Below are 21,730 nucleotides of genomic sequence, written 5' to 3'. Positions count from 1 at the left end.
GGGATTTAGGAGCAGGCCTGTCCATCTCATAACCTCAGGCATCCTCCATGCCTCTTACAGCCTGTGCCAGGCACGTTTCCTTCCACCAGGCGAGGGAGCACGCTCGTTGCATGAAGAAGTGGGCGTCTTAGCTGCTGCCTTCAATTTGGTGAAGGAGTTGGGATTGGCTGCACCTGTGCCAGAGGTCCTAGCAGTGCTGCCCTGGGCCCCTGGGGTTATTTTACAGATAAAGAAGCCGAGGCCTCCAGGGACACTCCTTCTAGTCCAGCCTCCTCACTGTCAGTCACTCCGTCTGCCTCGGCCTGGCTGCCCCGCCTGCAGACCCCCTCTGCTCCCCCGCCCCTATAGTCAGGCTCTCCTAGGAGACCCACCTACTCCTCAAGACCTAGGCTGTTCAGTGGAGCCTCTCCAGCTCCACCTGGGGACCTGGGAGCTACTGAGAGCGGGTTTTCTTGGTTTTGTTTTTGTCTTGTTTTGAGACAGAGCCTTGCTCTGTCGCCCAGGCTGTGCAGTGGCGCCATCTCACTGCAGCCTCCACCTCCTGGGTTCAGTCTGTTTTCCTGCCTCAGCCTCCCAAGTAGCTGGGATTGTAGGTGTGCGTCACTGGCCCAGCCAGGAGTGTGTGTGTGTTTTTAGACAGAGTCTTGTTCTTGCTGCCCAGGCTGGAGTGCAATGGCGCGATCTCCGCCCACCGCAACCTCCGCCCCCCAGGTTCAAGCCATTCTCCTGCCTCAACCTCCCAAGTAGCTGAGATTAGAGGCACCTGCCACTGAGCCCGGCTAATTCCTGTATTTTTAGTAGAGACGGGGTTTCACCATCTTGGCCAGGCTGGGCTTGAACTCCTGACCTCTTGATCCACCCAACCTGGCCTCCCAAAGTGCTGGGATCACAGGCATGAGCCACCGCGCCCGGCCAGGAGCGTGTTTTTAAGTGTTCAGGTACTATACCAGCAAACATGTGTCATTTTCCATTTCTTGGCTCCCGGTAGCACTCAGCCGATGTTTGCTGAAGCGATGGGAGAATCAGCTAATAAGCCAGAGGGCTGGCAGCCGGGAGAGGATCCTGCTGAGGACTCGAACCAGTGGCGCGCCTCTTGTCCGCAGCGTGGAGGGACCAGCCTCAGAGGAATTTGCAGTAAACGGGTCTGGTAGAATTCTGCGAGCCAAGGAGAATGGCAGCCACCCTCGTCCCTGTGCCTACCTATATGGTGCTTCTGCTGGGTGTTCAGAACTCATCTTACTCAAAGGGCTCCTCCTCTGTCCCTTCACCAATCTGCCTAACCTGCATGGCCTCCTCGCTGTTCTTCAAATCATCGACCACCACCTGGGCGCCTTGTATTAGCCTTATTGCATTCCTTTTTCTGGAATGTTCTCCAAGATATCTACATAGCCAGCAGTCTCTTCTCCCTTAGGGCTTCTCTTAAAGCCACCTTCTAGGTGAGGCTGTTCCTGGCCATTCCACCTAAAAACTCGCATGGAGCCCACCCTGACTGCTCACATTGCCTCTGAAGAAAACAAGCTTTTCTGCTCTTTCGTTTCACGGCCACTCAACATCCAAAACCCCTCACCACTAGATATGTGGGGGCTCTTCTCTGCACATCAAACAGCTCTCCCGTGGACACCAACTGGATGTCATAAGCTCAGCTAAGTGTGCCGTGCTCTACCTGGAGATAACATCAGATTCCGCAGGTTAGGGGAGTGAGGCTCCCGCTCCCTGTCCTACCCCTCCTCACTCTGCCTCTCACTTCAGATGTTAATCGCAAGCCCCAGGTTGTGCTGTGTGCTTCTGAACGACTGGCTATAATTTGGGGTTCCCATACCCCCTCCCCAGGGTTGGGGAATTCGCTAGAGCAGCTCATAGAACTCAGGGAGACATGTTACTTCCACATGGATTACCCATTGATTACTGATATGGTTTGGCTGTGTCCCCACCCAAATCTCATCTTGAATTGTATACTCCCACAATTCCCACGTGTTGTAGGAGGGACCTGGTGGGAGATAATTAGATCATGGGGCAGTTTCTCCCTTACTGTTGTTGTGGTAGTGAACCCATCCCACGAGATCTCATGGTCTGATAAGGGGAAACCTGTTTTGCTTGGCTGTCTTGCTGCCACCATGTGAGAAGTGCCTTTCACCTTCTGCCATGATTGCGAGGCCTCCCTAGCCATGTGGAACTGTAAGTCCATTAAAGTCCTCCTTCTTTTGAAAATTGCCAGTCTCGGCAGCGTGAAAAAAGACTAATACGGTACATTGGAACCAGAAGAGAGGGGCACTGCTGAAAAGATGCCCAAAAATGTGGAAGCAACTTAGGAACTGGGTAACAGGCAGGGTTGGAACAGTTTGGAGGGCTCAGAAGAAGTCAGGAAAATGTGAGAAAGTTTGGAACTCCCTAAAGATTTGTTGCATTATAAGTTTTGACCAAAATGCTTATAATGATATGGACAATTAAATCCAGGCTGAAGTGGTCTCAGATGGAGATGAGGAACTTGTTGGGAATTGGAGCAAAGGTGACTGGTATGTTTTAGCAAAGACACTGGCTGCATTTTGCCCTACCCTAGAGATTTGTGGAACTCTGAACTTCAGAGAGATGATTTAGGATATTTGGTGGAAGAAATTTCTAAGCAGTGAAGCATTCAAGAGGTGGCTTGAGTGTGGTTAAATTCTGTTTTATAAGGGAAACAGCATAAAAATTAGGAAAGCCTGCAGACTGACAATACGACAGGAAAGAAAATCTCTTTCTCTGAGGGGACTTTGAAGCCAGCTATAGAAATTTGTGTAAGTCACAGAGAACTGAGTGTTAGTCACCGAGGCAATGGGAAAATGTCTCCAGGACGCGTCAGAGGTCTTCGCAGCAACCCCTTCCCATCACAGGCCTGGAGGCCCAGGAGGAAAAAGTATTCTCGTTTCAGGGCCCAGGGTCCCTGGCCATGTGCAGCCTAGGGACCTGGTGCCCTGCATCCCAGCCACTCCAGCTGTGACTAAAAGGGGCTAAAGTACAGCTCAGGCTGTGGCTTCAGAGGATGCAAGCCCCAAGCCTTGGCAGCTTCTGTGTGGCGTTGAGCCTGTGGGTGCATAGAAGTCAAGAATCGGGGTTTGAGACTCTCTGCCTAGATGTCAGAAGATGTGTGGATACACCTGGACGTGTGGGCAGAAGTTTTGCTGCAGGGCAGGGCAGGGCTCTCATGGAGAACCTCTGCTGGGGCAGTGCAGAAGGGAGATGTGGGGTGGGAGCCCCCACACAGAGTCCCCACGGGGGCACTGCCTAGTGGAGCTGTGAGCAGAGGGCCACCATCCTCCAGACCCCAGGATGGTAGATCCACCGACAGCTTGCACCGTGTGCCTGGAAAAGTTGCAGACACGCAACACCAGCCCATGAAAGCAGCTGTACCCTGCAAAGCCACAGGGTGGAGCGGCCCAAGACCATGGGAACCCACCTCTTGCAGCAGCATGACCTGGATGTGAGACCTGGAGTCAAAGGACATCATTTTGGAGCTTTAAGATTTGACTGCCCTGGTGGATCTTGGACTTACATGGGGCCTGTGGCCCCTTTTTTTGGGACCAATTTCTCCCATTTGGAATGGCTGTATTTACCCAATGCCTGTACCCCCATGGTAGCTAGGAAGTCACTAACTCACTTTTGATTTTGCGGTCTCATAGGCGGAAGGGACTTGCCTTGTCTCAGATGAGACTTTGGACTGTGGACTTTAGACTTAATGCTGAAATGAGTTAAGACTTTGGGGGACTGTTGAGATGGCATGATTGTTTTTGAAATGTGAGGCCATAAGATTTGAGAGGCTCCAGGGGCAGAATGATATGGGTGTGGCTGTGTCCCCACCCAAATCTCATCTTGAATTGTACTCCCATAATTCCCATGTGTTGTGGGAGGAACCCAGTGGGAGGTAATTGAATATCGGGGCGGTTCCTCCCATACTGTCCTGTGGTAGTGAGTAAGTCTCAGGTGATCTGATGGTTTGATAAGGGGAAACCCATTTTTCTTGGCTCTCTTTCTTTCTCTTGATGCCCCCATGTAAGAATTGCCTTTTGCCTTCTGCCACAATGGCGTGGCCTCCACAGCTACATGGAACTGTAAATCCATTAAACCTCTTTCTTTCGTAAATTGCTGTGCAAGCTGACCCCTTCCCTGCCCTCTGATTGCTCTGCAGCTGCATTCCTGAGCCCCTATCTAGGTGCCACATCAAGGCTGCCAGGCGTGCTACAATTAAGCAAAGCCTGATGACAGCATATTTGACACATATGACTACCACCACGAAAGTCACAGGATGATGTACTGTAGGTCTGTTACAAGTTAACAAACTATCTCTGTGCCTGTTGCCAGTGGATAGACTCCCTTAGGCCCCTCTCACCCCGTATGAACTCCTCGTTTTGTAAGCTCGGGGCCGCCTCCTCTGAGGGTTACGGAGCAGCCCGGCAGGTTGATAAAACTTGCTTGCCTGACCTTGGGTCTATTCTCCCTTTCTCTCAGCTACCCTTACAAAAGTACCGAGAGACGTGGTTTCAAATCCTTACTCCGTGTAAATCTCATGAATTTGGGCTTGGCGGAGTTGCTTAAGTCCTTTAACCTTCATTTCTAATGTGAGGTTGAAATGTGTAACTGGAAGAGTTGTACATATTTGTAAAGTGTCTGTTATATAATTGGTGCCAAATAAATACTATTACTGTGAGTCCATTGGAAATGCAGAATAAATATTGTATCTAACTGCCCATTCTATCAGGAAACTAGTTGTGTTTAGAGTTTCGTAACAGGCGAGTGTTTCAAAATTTGGTCTTTGTAATACAGGCGCAAAGGTTGACTGAAGAGCTTGCTTCCACCAGAGCTTAATAAAATGAAGCCTCTACCTCTGGCCGAAATAGCAGTGTCTAAAATGAACTAATTTGCTTCCTAACATAGCAGGCACTGAGTCGCACAAGGTTAATTTGTGTGTGTGTGTTTTAAAAGTATCATGCTCATTAAAAATTAAAGATAGCGGTATAAAGACATCAATACAATGCTCTGTGGATGTGTGCTGGCTTCTTTTGGGCCTCGGCAGGAAGGTCACATTGTTTGGTGAGGATGAAGTCTTTTGAGGCACTTCTGGTAAGACATTTTGCGCATACTGGAAGATTATGTCTTGCTTCATAGGATCATGTCCTTACGTCTTTTTTTAATTTAGAAAGAGGTAACCTGGGAAAGATGCTTCATGATTCCTCAGGTCGTTATTTGAGGATGGCATAGCCTGACCAGTTATATCACCTATATGACGATGTACATTAATTTCGCAAGTGAATGTTATCACTGCTTAAATACATGTGTATGCTTTGCTGGATTTTTATAAAACAGGGTCTTGTCATCAGGTCCTATTCTCTTTTTACCCACAAAGAAACCAAGAAATCAGAAGTTGAGTAACTTGCCTATACCAGAGTGAATCATTGATGGGTGGAGTCAGGAAGAATACATTCCCTACTCTATTAAATCAATTTTTAATTTTTTAAAAGAGATTTTTGGCCTGGAGTGGTGGCTCATGCCTGAAATCCCAGCACTTTGGGAGGCTGAGGCCAGCATATCACTTGAGGTCAGCTGTTCGAGACCAGCCTGGTCAACATAGTGAAACCCTGTCTCTACTAAAAATACAAAACTTAGCTGGGTGTGGTGGTGTGCACCTGTAATCCCAGCTAGTCAGGAGGCAGGAGAATTGCTTGAACCTATGAGGCGGCAGTTGCAGTGAGCCGAGATTGCACCACTGCACTCCAGCCTGGGCAACAGAGAGAGACTCCATCTCAAAAAATAAAAATGAAAAATAAAAATAAAAGAGATTGGCCGGGCGCGGTGGCTCACGCCGATAATTCCAGCACTTTGGGAGGCCGAGGTGGGCGGATCACGAGGTCAGGAGATCGAGACCATCCTGGCTACCACAGTGAAACCCTGTCTCTACTAAAAACACAAAACATTAGCTGGGCACAGTGGCACGCACCTGTAGTCCCAGCTACTTGGGAGGCTGAGGTATGAGAATCGCTTGAACTAGGGAGGTGGAGGTTGCAGTGAGCCGAGATCGAGCCACTGCACTCCAGCCTGACGACAGAGCAAGACTCCAAACTAAAAAAAAAAATGAGAGATTTTTGCAAGCTTCTGCTTCACACAAAGTTCTTGATTTCTCCCCTCCCCTTCCCTTCTTTTCCCTCCCTCCCTCCCTCCCTCCCTCCCTCCCTTCCTTCCTTCCTTCCTTCCTTGCAGTAGTGTGCTGAAAAGTCTATAACAATCCACTCTCTGCGGGGAAAAGCCATGATCTGTAGAGTGTGCCAGAGTCCTGGTGTAAATGCAGTCGTGGCTGTAAACCATGTCTGCTTCCCAAAGTTGCTGAAAATTTAAGTTGGCTTTCATAAAGGTAGTATGAGTGATCTTTCCTTCACCACTGGATGCCTCCTTTGTTAAAAATAAAAGCATTAAAAATCATAAAGCCCTAGACTTCTGAGGATTTGCATAAAGAACTTTTAACGTCAGATTGTTAGTTTAATAGTAGAAAAAAGGAGAAAATGATACATAGAAGGGGAAAAAACAGAGGTAGCTACCTGAATTGACAATAAAAGCACTGGTTTCTGTTGCATACCTGAAAGGTCAGCCTGGACGAAGCCCCTTTCACTGTGCCTTTCCGGCCTGCTGAGCAGAGGTTGGTAGAAGGACCAGGGGTTGGAAGTAGGCCTGTGTTGTACTATCCTGCAACTTTCAGGATGCTGAGACCACACCGTGTTCTAAAATGTGGCAGCTGGCCGAGCATGGCGGCTCACACCTGTCGTCCCAGCGGTTTGCGGGGGTCGAGGCAGGCAGATCATTTGTGCCCACGAGCTCCAGACTAGCCTGGGCAACATAGTGAGACCTTGTCTCTACAAATAATTTGAAAATTAGCTGGGGCAGGACTGTGTGCACCTGAGGTTTCGGCTACTCGGGAGGCTGAGGTGGAGGACCGTTTGAGCGCCAATGTTGAGGCTACAGTGGCCTGTGATGGTGCCACTGCACCCCAGCCTGGGTGGCAGAGGGAGACCCTGTCTCAAATATAATGACAATAATAAAACGTGGCAGTATAGGATGGGATTTCTGAATTGGATCAGCTACTTTCCTTGCTTTTTGTTTCTTTTTAGAGGCATTGTATTATCCACTAGAGATCAGCAAATAATTCAGGTAATCCAGAGCTGCAAACAAAACAAAACTCATGACTTTTCACAGGCGCCTCCGCGTGGCTTCTTCCCTTCACGTGTAGCCACAGCTGCCACACTGCTTCCTGAGCGTGACATTTTAGCTCCCGTCTCACTTTCAGCTTTAAATGGACTTTTGGACTACCTGGTTGTTCCTTTATTTGTCTCTTTCTGATTTCCTCTGTCAAAGATAAACGAGGCGGAAGGACAGATGCAATCAGTAATGACTAGTGCAATATGGGGAAGAGTCTAGTGCGAACTAAACTCCACTTCCGAGCTCAGTCTGTACAGAGGTGACTAGGCATTTGTTTTCCTCGGAGACAGTCTCCCTCTGTCACCCAGGCTGGAGTGCAGTGGAGCGATCTTGACTCACTGCAACCTCCACCTCCCGGGTTCCAGCAATTCTCCTGCCTCAGCCTCCTGTGACTAGGGGTTTTAAAGGGAGAATGAGGGGAGAGGGAGAGGGTAAGTGGGGGCTCAGAAGAGTTAGGGAAGCGAAAAATTACAAAAAGTAGAATGGGGGGGCAGTAACTTAGTCCTTTTTTTTTTTCTTGAGACACAGTCTTACTCTGTCGCCCAGGCTGGAGTGCAGTGGTATGATCTCAGCTCACTGCAACCTCTGCTTCCTGGGTTCAAGCGATTCTCCTGCCTCGGGCTCCCAAGTAGCTGAGATTATAGGTGTGTGCCACCATGCCTGGCTAATTTTTGTATTTTTAGTAGAGACGGGGTTTCACCATGTTAGTCAGGCTGGTCTCGAACTCCTGACCTCAAGTGATCTGCCCGCCTCAGCCTCCCAAAGTGCTGGGATTACAAGCTTGAGCCACTGAGCCTGGCCTAAATCAGTCCATTCTGTGTTGGTATAAAGGAAAACCTGGGACAGGTAATTTATGAAGAAAAGGGGTTTATTTGACGCAGGGGTCTGCAGGCTGTATGAGAAGCATGGTGCCAGCGTCTGCTTCTGGTGAGGCCCTCGTGAAGCTTACAGTCAGGGCAGAAGGCGAAGAGGGAGCAAGCATGTCACATGGTGAGAGTGGGGGCAGGAGAGAGGAGCAGCACCCAGCTGTGTGAAACAAGTAGCTCTCACATGAACTAACAGAGTGAGAACTCAAGAACTCACTGATTGCTGCGGGGAGGGCACCCAGCCGTGACCCAGCTGCCTCCCACTGGGCCCCACCTCCAACACTGGGGGTCACATTTCAGCATGAGGTTTGGAGGAGACCGACATTCAAACTATACTGGGGGAGGTGATCCATGTGAAACTGATCTGGGTTTGCTAACTAACCGGCGTATGGAAGTTAGGCACCTAGCCTCCCACAGAGGCTGGGAGACAGGGGCTCTGTCTTTAGGTGTCGGCTGGAAAAAGCAGTAAATCCTTGGGGCAGCTTTGAGCTTTCTCTTGGGCAGCTACGTTAAGAGTGGGGGCAGGGTCATGCTGGGGAAGGGGCCCTGAGCTGTTCGAAACCGTGTTAGTGTTTGTTGCAGTCTTTACAGGCCAAGGATGAGACTAGTGGACAGCCGGGCTCGGAGGAGCCTGGCTAGAGTTCGGTCAAGGAGAGGCTCTTGGTCACCTAGGAAACATTCACAGCTGATGCTGCAGGCATTCTCTCTTCTCATGCCCTTAGTCTACCCTTCACCCTCAGGCTACAGAAGACCCAGCTTTTGACTTTGCGAGGTGGTGGCTAACAGCCTGTCCATCAGCCAACCTTGTCTTCTTTTGGAGGAAGAGGGGGGTTTTCCTTTTCCTTAGCACTAACCCTGGCGCAGAAATCAAACTGTCTGCTGGCCCCTTGGGAAAATGAATTCCTTGGAAAGCCTTTAGATGCAGAATTACTTCAAGAAGGGCCAGAGCTGGGGTTGCTCTACACAGAAGCAAATTGTTCTGAGATTCCTGTCACAGTAAGTTGGTTTTGTCTACTTTTGAGCTTTAGATGAAAGGAATCACACAGATGTTCTCTGTTTGGCTTTCTGCTCAGATTAGTGTTTGTGGGATTCATTCACATTGTTGTGTGTTATAATAGGCGAAAAATAAAGTTCCCTGGTAGCAGCAGGAGCACGACCTCAGTGTCAGGACTGTCAACACGCAGATGGCAGGGTGTGACTCCCGCAGCTGCCCCTCAGGCCTTTCTGCAAGATCAGCCCCTGCTCCTTTAAAAAATTGTATTATTAGAAAGGTGATAGACAGTTACTGTAAAAAAAAAAAAAAGTTTCAACAGTGTAGAAAGGTAAAAAGTACGAACCCCTTTCTCTTGCATAATTTATACAAGCTGACTTCCCAGTCATAATCTGTTACTATTACTGTTAACATTTATTGAGTAGTTACCATGCATAAGGCATGTTTCTAAGCATTTTACAGTTAAGATTTATCATGTATTAACATTTTGTGTGCATAAACATACATCCTTTTTGTCTTATATACTCTTATAATGTTGGGCAATTTGTTTTCACTTACAATGTATCTTGGACAATTTTCCATGTCACTAGACACATTGCTTTTTAGAGACATGGCTCTGCTCTGCTGAGGCTGCAGTGCAGTAGTGTGATCATGATTTACTGTAACCTTTAACTCCTGTGCTCAAGCAATCTTCCCACCTCAGTCTCCTGAGTAGCCAGGACTACAGATGCACATCACCACACCCGGATAATTAAAACAAAAAAAATTTTTTTAAGAGATGGGGTCTTGCTACATAGCCCAGGCTGTTCTGAAACTTCTGGTCTCAAGCGGTCCTCCTGCCTTGGCCTCCCAAAGTGCTGGGATTACAGGCGTGAGCCACTATGCCCAGCCTACTTCATTCTTTTGTTGTTGCTTTTACCAAGAACCACCTGAATAGTCATGCTTCATTGTTTATAGCTGTATAGTTTCTATTGAATGAAGAGGATACCATAATTTATTTAATAATTCCTCTGATAAAGGACACTTCAGTTGTTGCTAATTTTTGTTATTACAAGCAATGCTGCAACAACCATTATGTTAGTCCATGTTTGCAATGCTATAAAGGAATACCTGAGGCTGGTTAATTTATAAAGAAAAAAGGTTTGATTTTGGCTCACGGTTCTGCAGGAAGTACATAAAGCATAGCGCCAGCATCTGCTTCCGGTGAGGCCTCAGGGAGCTTCCAATCGTGGCAGAAGGTGAAGTGGAGCAGGTGTATCACATGGTGGGAGAGGGAGCCAGAGAGAGAAGATGAGTCAGGCTGCTTCAGCCACTGGCGCTTGTGTGAACTCATGCAGAGAGAACTCACTCATCACCCTGGGGATGGTCACAAACACCCCCATGACCCAAATGTCTCCTTCCAGGCCCCACCTCCAACACTGGGGGTTACATTTCAACGTGTGATTTGGAGGGGCAAACATCCAAACCATAGCAAGCATTCTTGACCATATATAGAGGGTATATATATAAATATATATTATCTATATTATAATCTGTTCTTTTAGTTTAGTTTTTTTTTTTTTTTTTTTGAGACAATGTCTCACTCTGTCACCCGGGCTGGAGTGCAGTGATGTGATCATAGCTCACTCTAACCTCCAACTCCTAGGTTCAAGCAGTCCTCCTGCCTCGGCCTCACAAGTAGCTGGGACTAAAGGTGCATGCTACTGTGCCTGGCTGTGTAAGATGATTTTCTGGTGCTGTTTACTCCACTAGAATGTAAACGTCAGGAGAGCAGGGGTTTTATTTGTCACCATATCCCCAGTACTTCACTCCTAGTGCCTAGTATATAGTTAAGTGTTTAATAAATACTTGAATGCTTACTACTTTACACCCCCCAGGTGGACAAGAATGAAGTCTCAGAATAGCAAGTGCTGATGACGATGTAAGGCAAGAGGACTCCTGTATCCCGCTGGGAGTGAAAATTAGTACATTCGCTTCAAAGAGCAATGAGGTAACTCAAATGTGAATATTCTAGCACCAACCATTTTCATTCCTGACATACATTAGATATACTTTTGCACATGTGCTTTAGGAGAACTGTACAAGAATTTTATTGTAGCATTCTTTATATTATATTGTACGAACGCATTATATAAAATTGTACAAAAGCATCGTAGAATTCGGCACATTTCTCTCTCTCTCTCTCCACACACGTATCACAGACATTATTTTTTTATTCTGAATCATTTGGGAATAAGTTTACAACAACATGACCAAATAAGAAAGTTGCAGGATTAACATTTACAAAATACTCAAAATATGCAAAACAGCACTATAATATTTGTAAATATATATATATATATATATATATATATATATATAACAGAAAGGTAGGGACAGGAATGATAAATACTAACTCAGGCAAGTGGCCGCGGTGGGGACAGGAGAGGAAATGGGTTCAGGGATGAATACCTGGAAGCCTCACTATCTGGAATATTTTTCTTAAGCTGTGTTGAGGGTGCATATTTGTTATTGGCCGCACCGTTTTTGCAAGACTAATATAGTTTATAATTTTAAAAAGCATCCATCTATTTTAAAAAATCAGGAATGGGCCGGGTGCAGTGGCTCATAACTGTAATCCCAGCACTGTGGGAGGCCGAGGTGGGTGGATCACCTGAGGTCAGGAGTTTGAGACCAGCCTGGCCAACATGATGAAACCCCGTCTCTAGTAAAAATACAAAAATTAGCCAGGAGTGGGGCGTGCACACCTGTGATCCCAGCTACTTGGGAGGGTGAGGCAGGAGGATGGCATGAACCCAAGAGAGGCAGTGAGCTGAGATCCCGCCACTGCACTGCAGCCTGAGTGACAGAGTGAGACTCCGTCTCAAAAAATAATAAATAAAACAAATCAGGAATGGATGTTGCTTTATCAAATGTCTTCTTGGTGTTTATTAAAATAAAATGTATATAGAATAAATACCTGTTCCTTTCTCAGTTCTTCTATATCTAAGCCGTATTAACTTATGTCAAGGCCAAATTCCTCTCTGAAGGCTTTCTTCTTCACTTTCTGTACCAACTGCCCCACTCCCAGGGGTCCCTGGCATAGGCTGTTCACTGCCAGCGGGGTACACCACCAGGACAAGTGTCTTTCCTCGTTTCTTCTGCTCCACAGTCAGTTCTGCCCATGTGCTACATACACGTACCGCAATTAAACAACTGATCCCAGAGAGGGAGGCAAGGCCCTTGCTTTCCAGCCATTGCAATCCCAGGATCTGTGTCAGAGCCGGCCCATCACAGGCTCTGGAAATGCTTGCTGCACAGCATTAAATGACGCGACATTTGCATGTAACTGACACAATGACACTTAACGTTTTTAAAATAAAATGTTAATTTTAGAATAGTTTTAGATCTGCAAAAAATACTAAAGGACAGTACAAGGCATTCCTCTGCACCCCTCACGAGTTTTCCCTCTCGTGAGCCCGCGTTCACCGTCCCCGTCCCCCGGGCCTCGCGGACATCCCCTGGCGATGTTCTCGGCCTGGGCCACCCCTCGCGTCATCCGCAGGTTTTCTCGCTCTCTTTGCACAACACCCTCGTGCCACCAGAACAACCGGCTGCCGCCACCAGCTTCCAGCGGGGCTAGAAGATGGGGCGCCTGGGGCGGCCAGAGCAGTGCGGGGCCCGCGGCGGGACGGGGCCAGGGCCCGCGGTCCGCGTCTGCCAGGCTTGGAAGCGCAGGTGCAGCCGGAGCCGCCGCCCGAGGCGCCTCCCAGCCCAGGCTGGGGAGACAGCGGCTCCGGCGCGAGGGGGCGTGCCGTGGGCGTGGCCCTGGCGTGTCGTGGGCGTGTCGCGGGCGTGGCCCTGGCGTGCCGTGGGCGTGGCCCTGGCGTGGCGGCGTGCGCGCGGTGAAGGGAGCGCGGCGCGCAGGCTGCGGCGACAGCGGCGGCCCTGACGGCGGCGGTTGCTGCGCCCGGTACTGTGGTCGCTGCCTGAGGCGCAGGCGCCGTGGGCTCAGCCCGCCCCGGGCCTGGGCTCGCTGTGGACTCGTCATGGCGACCGCGGAGAGGCCTTTCCACCTGGTGGTGTTCGGCGCCTCTGGCTTCACCGGCCAGTTCGTGACCGAGGAGGTGGCCCGGGAGCAGGTGGACCCGGAGCGGAGCTCCCGCCTGCCCTGGGCCGTGGCGGGCCGCTCCTGGGAGAAGCTGCAGCGAGTGCTGGAGAGGGCGGCCCTGAAGCTGGGTAACCGGGCGGCGTGGGACGGGGCTGCGGCCGGGACCCCGCCGCGCCCGGACCAGCGTGTCCCCCGCAGGGGGCGCCCTGCGTGTGCCCGAGCCCTGCTCGAGGACTGGACGAGGCGAGGGCGGGGTGTTTCCAACACTGCCGCGGCCTTGTTCCCCGTCCTTAACAAAAAACAAACTACGTGTGTGGGGGGGGTGAAAAAGAAAACATTAAAGCCGAAGCGTTCTCGGCGTGGGCCACCCTGGGTCCGCCGCGGTTTTCTCGCTCTCTGCGCACCCCCTTCGTGCAGCCGGAACGACTGGCTGCCGCCTCCGCCTCCAGCAGGGCCAGAAGACGGGGCGCCTGCGGCGGCCACAGCTACACACACACACACACACACGTGTGTGTGTATAGATATATAATTTTAAATATATATATATATATTTTTTTTCCTTTTCTTTCCCCCTTTTGAATTTCTGCCTCAGTCTGCGGAGTTCCTCTGGCGAAATGGTCCCTCTCTGCTCCATCCTGCCCCACAGCAGGGGCACCTGTTGAGTCTGGGGGTGGGGAGCTGGTTCGCGATATTTGGTCGCAGAGGAGAGGAGGATTTTGGTTTCTTGGAGATCGGAGTCTCCCTTTGCCTTGTGTTTTGAGGATGGGACAGCAAGCTTAAGAGTTGTATGCACTGACAGTGGCTTTTGTGGCTCTCCTGCTTTAGTTTATTGTTTTGTGTGTAGGAATACTCCAGGCAGTCTTCCTCTTCATAAAATAAAAAGTTTGTCTTTCTGGTTGAGACGCCTGCTTATCCTCTAAGCATTCAGGTAGTATATATTTGTTGAGTGACCTGGTCCATGCTAGGTCCTGTCCTGAGTCTGGGGTTGCAGGTGGGACAGAGAGGAGATAGACGACACAGACCCTGTTGCCTTTACGGCTGGGGAGACAGCTAACTTAGGACTCTGTAGCCTTTAGATTTGGCTGTTAACTCCCCACCCTAGATTTCACTTGTACAAACACCTGCTAGAATTCTGGAACTAATACATTCTCTCTGTTTAACCTGCTTTCATACCATGCCCTGCTCAGGGTGCTTCTGTTCTGGGTAGATACAAAGACACCACGTAGGCTAGATTCTTCTGCAGCTTTTGGTGCTGACACTACCAACACATAATTTTGACCAAAGAGCTTTTTGGACTTTACTTTTCCAGGAGAAGTAATTTCACTATTAAAATACATGCTTCTATTTCTTTTTCCAGCTCAGCAAGTTCGGATGGGTACAGCTTAGTCACTTACCATATATAATGCCCAAACCAGGTTTTATTGTGGGGATATACCTTGAGCTATTGAAACCTGTATCACTTAGTTGAGCCAGTTAATTCCAACTATTTTATTATACGAGCCTGTGTGTGTGTTTATATAGCATGTAATTTTCACCTCAGAGTTCTAATGGGTTTGATGTTAACAGTCAGTACCTCTCCATCACCTACAGCCGGATCACAGTAATTGTTAAGTAGTTGATGAGAAACTTTAAAATTTTTTTAAAGGTCTCATTCTGCCACGCAGGCTAGAGTGCAGTGGCATTGACCTCTCTGTGTCTCAGCGATCCTGCCACCTCAGCCTCCTGAGTAGCTGGGACTACAAGTGTATGCCACCATGAACAGATTATTATCATTATTATTATTTATTATTTTTTTTTAGTAGAGACAAAGTTTTGTTATGTTGCCCAAGCTGGTCTTGAACTCCTGAGCTCAAGAAATCCTTCCGCCTTGACCTCCCAAAATGCGGGGATTACAGGCAAGCCACTGCTCCTGGCCAAGAAACTATTTTTATGATATAAATTCCTTGCTGCAGAGGAAGTCTGGGTAGTCATCTGCTCAGCATTTAAACTTGATTGTGAAATTGTCATGTTACACATGGTTGTTATTTACACAATTATTTTATTAGATTTTTTTAAAAGGTCAGTTTTTTAGTAACCCTTAGTGGCAATTCAGTTTTCCTCATAGCCTTTTCCTTTTTTATTACCTGATTAAAAAGTTTTATTCAAGACAGAGAGCTAGCTTTCAGTTTATCAGTGTATTTAGTAATTTTCTGTCACTGATTGCTGTAAAAAGACATGGAAGATTTAATCCTCTACCGAGATTTGCTTTACTTAATTTGTTTCTTATTTTAGGAAGACCAACACTGTCATCTGAAGTTGGAATCATCATATGTGATATCGCTAATCCAGCCTCGCTTGAAGAAATGGCTAAACAGGCAACAGTTGTCCTCAACTGTGTAGGACCAGTAAGTAATCAGCTCCTCTTTGTATCAGAACAAACAATCCATTCATTTCTAGCAAAATATTCCAGAGGAACATAAGGGCAGAGGACAGAATTGTTGGTTGAAGGCCTTAACCACATCTGGGGAGTTTTTTCTTCTTGTGAGGAGCAAATGGACATGACCAAAGCCTCCTCTGAGAGGGAGTGTGACAGGCACTCTATGACACTGTCCTTAGGGAATGTGTGCTGGTTTGTTGATTGGTTACATCTGTGATTGTCAGCATTTTCTTTGCTTTTTACTGTATGCCCCTTCAGTAAAAATGTTTGGGTGTGTATCCCCAGTATATTATTTATAAATTATATTCTTGTATTAATGTATAAATATATATATATATATATTATTTGTTAATTGTTTGTCAAGAGAAACTATTTCTTAGCCCTCATATTCAGATGTCATAGTTCATGAACCCAAGTCAGTGACAAACTTCTAGGTAATTCAACCTGAAGAAATTCTTTGTATTCCAAGATCACTTTCTATTCCAAGATACCAGCCTTCTTCATCTCTCAAAATCTTTCTCGGGACCGTAATTTCTGTAGAAATCTGCATATGCCTTCTTTCTTGGTTCAGCCACACCAAACTTACAGAGAGCTGCAACCCCCAGGGATACCAGGAATGCTCCAACCATATGAAATCGCAGACGCCTGGCCAGAAGGCCACGCCTCTGAGCTTTTGGCAAAACGTTGGAAGCCACGGTAGTTACTGTTCTTGATACGAGTGCCAACCTCAGCCCCAATGTCCTTCCAGACTGATGGACATAAATATATTTTTAAATGCACAAAAAGACTAAAAAAGGACTCATTATTGAATAAATAAATATTGAAACTTTATGTAAAATGCACAATTGTAGGCACCTGGGACACAGTGGTGACAGAAGCAGAAAGTCCCTCATGGAGATTACATTCCTGTGCGGAAGACAGAAAAATAGGATTGTAATAGGAGGTAATAAGTGCTTTGAAGAAAAGTGAAACAGAGAAAGGAGAAAAGGTATTGGCATATCAGTGTTTTAAGGTGGATGGTCAGGGAAGGTTTCTGTGAGGAATTGACATTAGAGCAGAGCTCTGAATGAAGTGAGAGCAAATCGGATGAATCTTTTGAGGAGACACTGTTCCAGGGAGAGCAGGTACAAAGTTCCTGAGATTTGCGTGTGTTTGGCAAGACTGAAGAATGTCAGAGGCCTGTGACTGGACAGGGCAGAAAGGGGGAAGGTGAATGGGAGAGAGACCCAGGAGCTGGGCCATGTAGGAGCTTATAGGCAATGGTCAGGATTTGGATTTTATTTTTTCCGGGTGTAACCAAGAGGCATTGAATGGTTGAAAGTAAGGGCTTCATCTGATTTAGATGTGAAGTTCTTTGGCTTCTGAGTGGAAAAAACAGATAATAAGGGACATGCAATGGAATGGTCCAAGCATAAGCAGCCCCACGGTAGCAGTGGTAGAGGTGCTGAGAAGGAGTTAGGTTGGCAGAGGTGCTGGGAAGGAGTTGGGTTGGTCGAGGTGCTGGGAGGGAGTTGGGTTGGCCGAGGTGCTGAGAGGGAGTTGGGTTGGCGGAGGTGCTGGGAGGGAGTTGGGTTGGCGGAGGTGCTGGGAAGGAGTTGGGTTGGTTGAGGTGCTGGGAAGGAGTTGGGTTGGTACAGGTGCTGGGAAGGCGTTGAGGTCGGAGTGTGTTTTCAAAAGAGAACAGGTTTTGAATGTTCTTGAGAAAAAGTCATCAAGTCACAGGCCATCAGACTTTTGGCCCGTGTAACAAGGTGAATGTTGGGGACATTTAGTGATCTGAAGAAGCCATCACAGTTGACAAGATATTTAAAAATTAAACATCTAAACTATTAATTTTTAGGGAGAGCAAAAGGTTTTTGAATTGCTGTTACAAAAAAATGTTGTTTATTGGATTTCTCTCATTCTTAACTGGCTTAGATTCCATCTGTCAGGTCCATTGCTCCACTCTATAGTGTACAGCCTTAAGTGTCTCCCTTGCCTTTTTCTCCTCAGTACTCTGAAAAAGTCTCAGCCCTGGTTATTCTCTGCCTACTCGTCACCTGAATCTGAGTAACCCATTGTGGCTGGAGAAAAGTGTAACCCCATGCTAACTGGCCACACTTCAAAGACGTGTTTCCAAACCGCGTGTGCTCTGTTTCCCTCAGGAATTGTCTCTCCTGCTTTCTGGAGCAGCTTCACAACCCTTCTCCTTGCTCTTTTAATATCCCATCTCTCTTTCCTTGTTCTTATCTGGTGACTTTTTTTCTTTTTTTTAACTATGAAAGTAGAAGCTGGTTAATAACAGAATTTCTTTCTTCATTTTCCTACCACCAGATCTACCTGTCTGCCAATCTGCACCGTACCTGTAGTGTGCCATATGTCTTGTCACAAGGCAAAACTGCTCCTGTTCCTGTTGGGCACAGTGTTCAAAGACTTTATGTTTATAGTTACACATTATCTTGTTATCAATTTTCCCCTCTTTACTGGATTATTTCTTTTTTGTGTGTGCCGTCTATAAGTTTATTGTCTTTACCTGGAAAATCCTCATAGAAAATTGTTCGGTTTAGCTCTCAGCAGCCCGCTCCTGAGCTCTGAAGAAGCTCGCCTTCTTTTGAGCTACCCGATCTTTCTTCTGAGCAAGGGACATTTTGGGACGGTTCCACCTCTTCTTTTTAACTTCTTTCTTGGGCTTCTTTTCATAAACTGGATTCTCTCGTAAAGCAGCATGAGCTTTCTTATACATCTTCTCCATCATGTCTGGAGTTACGCTGTTCTTTATGTATTGAGAGAACTGTTTCTTGTAAGCATCTTCATCTTCTTCATTAAGTAGTGCCTGTCATCTGCAACATTCCGGTCCATGGCGTGCTTCCGGTGTACTTCTGCATTAAATTCCTTGCTTTCAGAATCATAACCAGGGAATCGTTTGGCACTGTGAGGGATAGACAAGCCTCCATCCACAGCTCCATTCAGGGTGCCAAAAATTTTATTGCCAGTGGTAGTCCTGGCAAGGCCTGCATCCAGATAGCAGGTAAAGGCACCTGGCTGACCATCAGCGCTTTCCACGTGGTATTCTTCACCAGTCACCTCCACTTGGCCTTCATAGATCTTGTCCAGGCCAAACCTGTTGAGAAGCCTGCAGGCCAGCAGCAGGCCAGTACAGTACGCTGTAGCAGAGTTTGTCAGGCCAACCTTCACACCGCATTTTGGCAGTTCATGTGCACGTGCTGCACAGACTCTCATATCCCCTTTATACGGGCATCAGCAATCTGACAAATGATATCTCTGCTACATGAACTATCATCCTGTATTTGGGTGTATTTATTTTTATCCTGTATCGTCAGGTGTTTTCGAGCATAGTGATCAGCTTTACCCTCTCCTTGTCTTCTAAATTTCACTTGGTATCTCTTAAAGTAGGTCTTATTCTTAACAACTTTAACAAACCCCATCCTGTGCAACAGAGACTCACATCCATGGCTTGACAGAGACCTGCAGGCCCAGCAGTGCTTGGGGGTGGAAAAGGTAGATTATTTCTATCAGCATTTAAATATGTCGTATCTTCATCTTTAAAAGTTGCTTGATTCTACATCCCTTCCAACTACTGCATTTTTGTACCCCTTTTTAACAACCTCCTTGAAAGGATTCTCATGACCCACTATCTCTACTTCCTCACCTGCTACTCTGTCTTAAACCACTCTTATTAAACTTGTGTTTTCCTTTCTACTCCAGTGAAAGCACTCTGCCAAAGTGCCTTCCTGTGAAATCCAGTTCTCATCCGAAAGCTTTCAGCATTTCATCCAGTTGACCACTTTCTTCTTTCTTCACTTGGCTTCTACATTGTCATCCTCTTGCAGTTTTCCTCCTGTCTACCAGCTTCACCCTGGAAGTCCTAGCCTCCTCCATAGCATCTTTTTATCCTCCCGGCTTTAAATGCCTGAGGCCTCAGTGTTCAAGCTTTAGAAACTCAATAACCTTATGGAGGCATTAGGCTTTGGTATAATGAAGATGACTGACTGAAGAGGGTAGTGGCCCCTCTGTGTTATGAAACTCTCCCACAGCCCTCAGGATACCGGTTGTGCCCTGTCTTCAACACGTGACCACTTAACATGGCCCAGGGAGTGTCTTATATAAGTCAGTCCATATGTTAACTGTTAATTTTATCTTTTTCTTTGTGTTTTTTATAAAAATTAACATCAATGAAAGTTCTAATATTTACCTCCACACCCAGTGGATCATTCTGTGCTTCCCTTGGGGGAAGTACACCTACTTGGGAGACCACTGGGTTAGAAGATGGAGCACTGAGGGCCAGGCATGGTGACTCACACCTGTAATCCCAGCACTTTGCAAGGCTGAGGTGGATGGATCACTTGAGGTCAGGAGTTTGAGACCAGCCTGGCCAACATGGAGAAACCCCATCTCTACTAAAAATAGAAAAAATTAGCCGGGCGTGATGGCAGGTGCCTATAATCCCAGCTACTTGGGAGGCTGAGGCAGGAGAATCTCTTGAACCCAGGAAGCAGTGGTTGCAGTGAACTGAGATTGCGCCCCTGCACTCCAGCCTGGGCAACAAGAGTGAAAGTCTACCAGAAAAAAAAAAAGAAAGTGGAGCATTGGGAGCAGGATTGTAGTTTTAACCTCTAAACTAACTGACCTCATAGGGGAGAGGTGTCTTCCTTGAGATGAAGGATTGCTACTCTGTGTTCACCTATCTCAGACCAGCCCAGGGTACTAATGGAGAAAAATCTAACAACTTCGTAAAATGGGAATAAGTTAGTGAGAAGTCTCAACTCCAGATTACTCAAAGAAGTGGGCCAGATGTGACAAAATGCAGTAAAAGTGAGGAATGTGCAGACTGTGGCAAATAGGAAAATGTGTTTTCTTTCCATAAGGAACTACTGTTATTTTAATAAGCACATTAATACTTCACTGCAGCTTGCCGGTACTTGTAGATGAACTGCCTAGCTGATGGGCTCACTAGCCAGGCAAGAGAAGTGAGCCTGAGGCTGTAAGGCAGAGCCTGGAGGAGCTGGCAGATGGCCAGGCAGAATGGAGGGAAGATGTTCCAGGTAGTGGAAGCAAGCACACTGGGTGTGAAGCCGCATGCTTGGGGCGTTACATGGAATTCAGAACTGCTGGGACATGAGAATTAAGGGGCTGTGGTAAGGTATCATGCTAAGGACTTTTTGTGACATGCTAAGAAGTTTGGACTTCGTACTGTATCCTGAAGGGTTTTAAGAGCGGATATTTTGTAGGAGTGGGCCATGAGGAAAGGTGACATCAGATTTTAGAATAACAATTTGTTACATATGAAAAAATGCTCATCATCACTGGTCATTAGAGAAATGCAAATCAAAACTACATTGAGATACCATCTCACGCCAGTTAGAATGGTGATGATTAAAAAATCTGGAGACAACAGATGCTGAAGAGGATGTGGAGAAATAGGAACACTTTTACACTGTTGGTGGGAGTGTAAATTAGTTCAACCATTGTGGAAGACAGTGTGGCGATTCCTTAAGGACCTAGAAATAGAAATTCCATTTGCCCCAGCAATCCCATTACTGGGTATATATCCAAAGGATTATAAATTGTTCTACTATAAGGACACGTGCACACGAATGTTCATTGCAGCACTGTTTACAATAGCAAAGACCTGGAACCAACCCAAATGCCCATCGATGATAGACTGGACAGGGAAAATGTGGCACATATACACCATGGAATATTATGCAGCCATCAAAAACGATGAGTTTGGGTCCTTTGTAGGGACATGGATGAACCTGGAAACCATCATTCTCAGCAAACTGACACAAGAGCAGAAAATCAAACGCCACATGTTCTCACTCATAGGCGGGTGTTGAACAATGAGAACACATGAATACAGGGAGGGGAGCATCACACACTGGGGTCTGTTGGGGGGAAATAGGGGAGGGACAGCGGGGGGTGGGGAGCTGGGGAGAGATAGCATGGGGAGAAATGCCAGATAAAGGTGAAGGGGAGGAAGGCAGCAAATCACACTGCCACGTGTGTACCTATACAACAATCTTGCATGTTCTTCACATGTACCCCAAAACCTAAAATGCAATTTAAAAAAAAAATAAGCCAATCCTCTAAAAAAAAAAAAAAAGATTCCTTTCAAACATGGTTATCTTTTGAAGTAGCATTGCACTTAA

At 47.0% G+C, this 21,730-nt stretch overlaps 1 protein-coding gene and 1 pseudogene across 3 annotated transcripts in view; one reads left to right on the top strand and one right to left on the bottom strand.

Moving 5' to 3' along the window:
• The first annotated feature begins 12,928 nt into the window (after positions 1-12,928).
• SCCPDH (saccharopine dehydrogenase (putative)) overlaps positions 12,929-21,730 on the top strand; it is a 33,389-nt gene continuing 24,587 nt past the window's right edge. For both annotated transcript variants that reach the window (XM_032242187.1, XM_032242186.1), the window contains exons 1-2: positions 12,929-13,293; positions 15,437-15,549. In XM_032242187.1, the coding sequence (XP_032098078.1) occupies positions 13,104-13,293; positions 15,437-15,549 (303 nt within the window). In that variant the 5' untranslated portion in view covers positions 12,929-13,103. The remainder of the gene's footprint in view (positions 13,294-15,436; positions 15,550-21,730) is intronic.
• Positions 18,071-19,190, bottom strand: LOC116525970 (annotated as a pseudogene). Its single transcript, XR_004257895.1, has one exon. The product of XR_004257895.1 is annotated as a 60S ribosomal protein L5 pseudogene (transcript).

This window comes from Sapajus apella, unplaced genomic scaffold, assembly GCF_009761245.1.
Source record: "Sapajus apella isolate SASKATOON/1434 unplaced genomic scaffold, GSC_monkey_1.0 scaffold49, whole genome shotgun sequence".
Taxonomy (NCBI): domain Eukaryota; kingdom Metazoa; phylum Chordata; class Mammalia; order Primates; family Cebidae; genus Sapajus; species Sapajus apella.
This window is presented reverse-complemented; position numbering and strand designations above follow the sequence as displayed.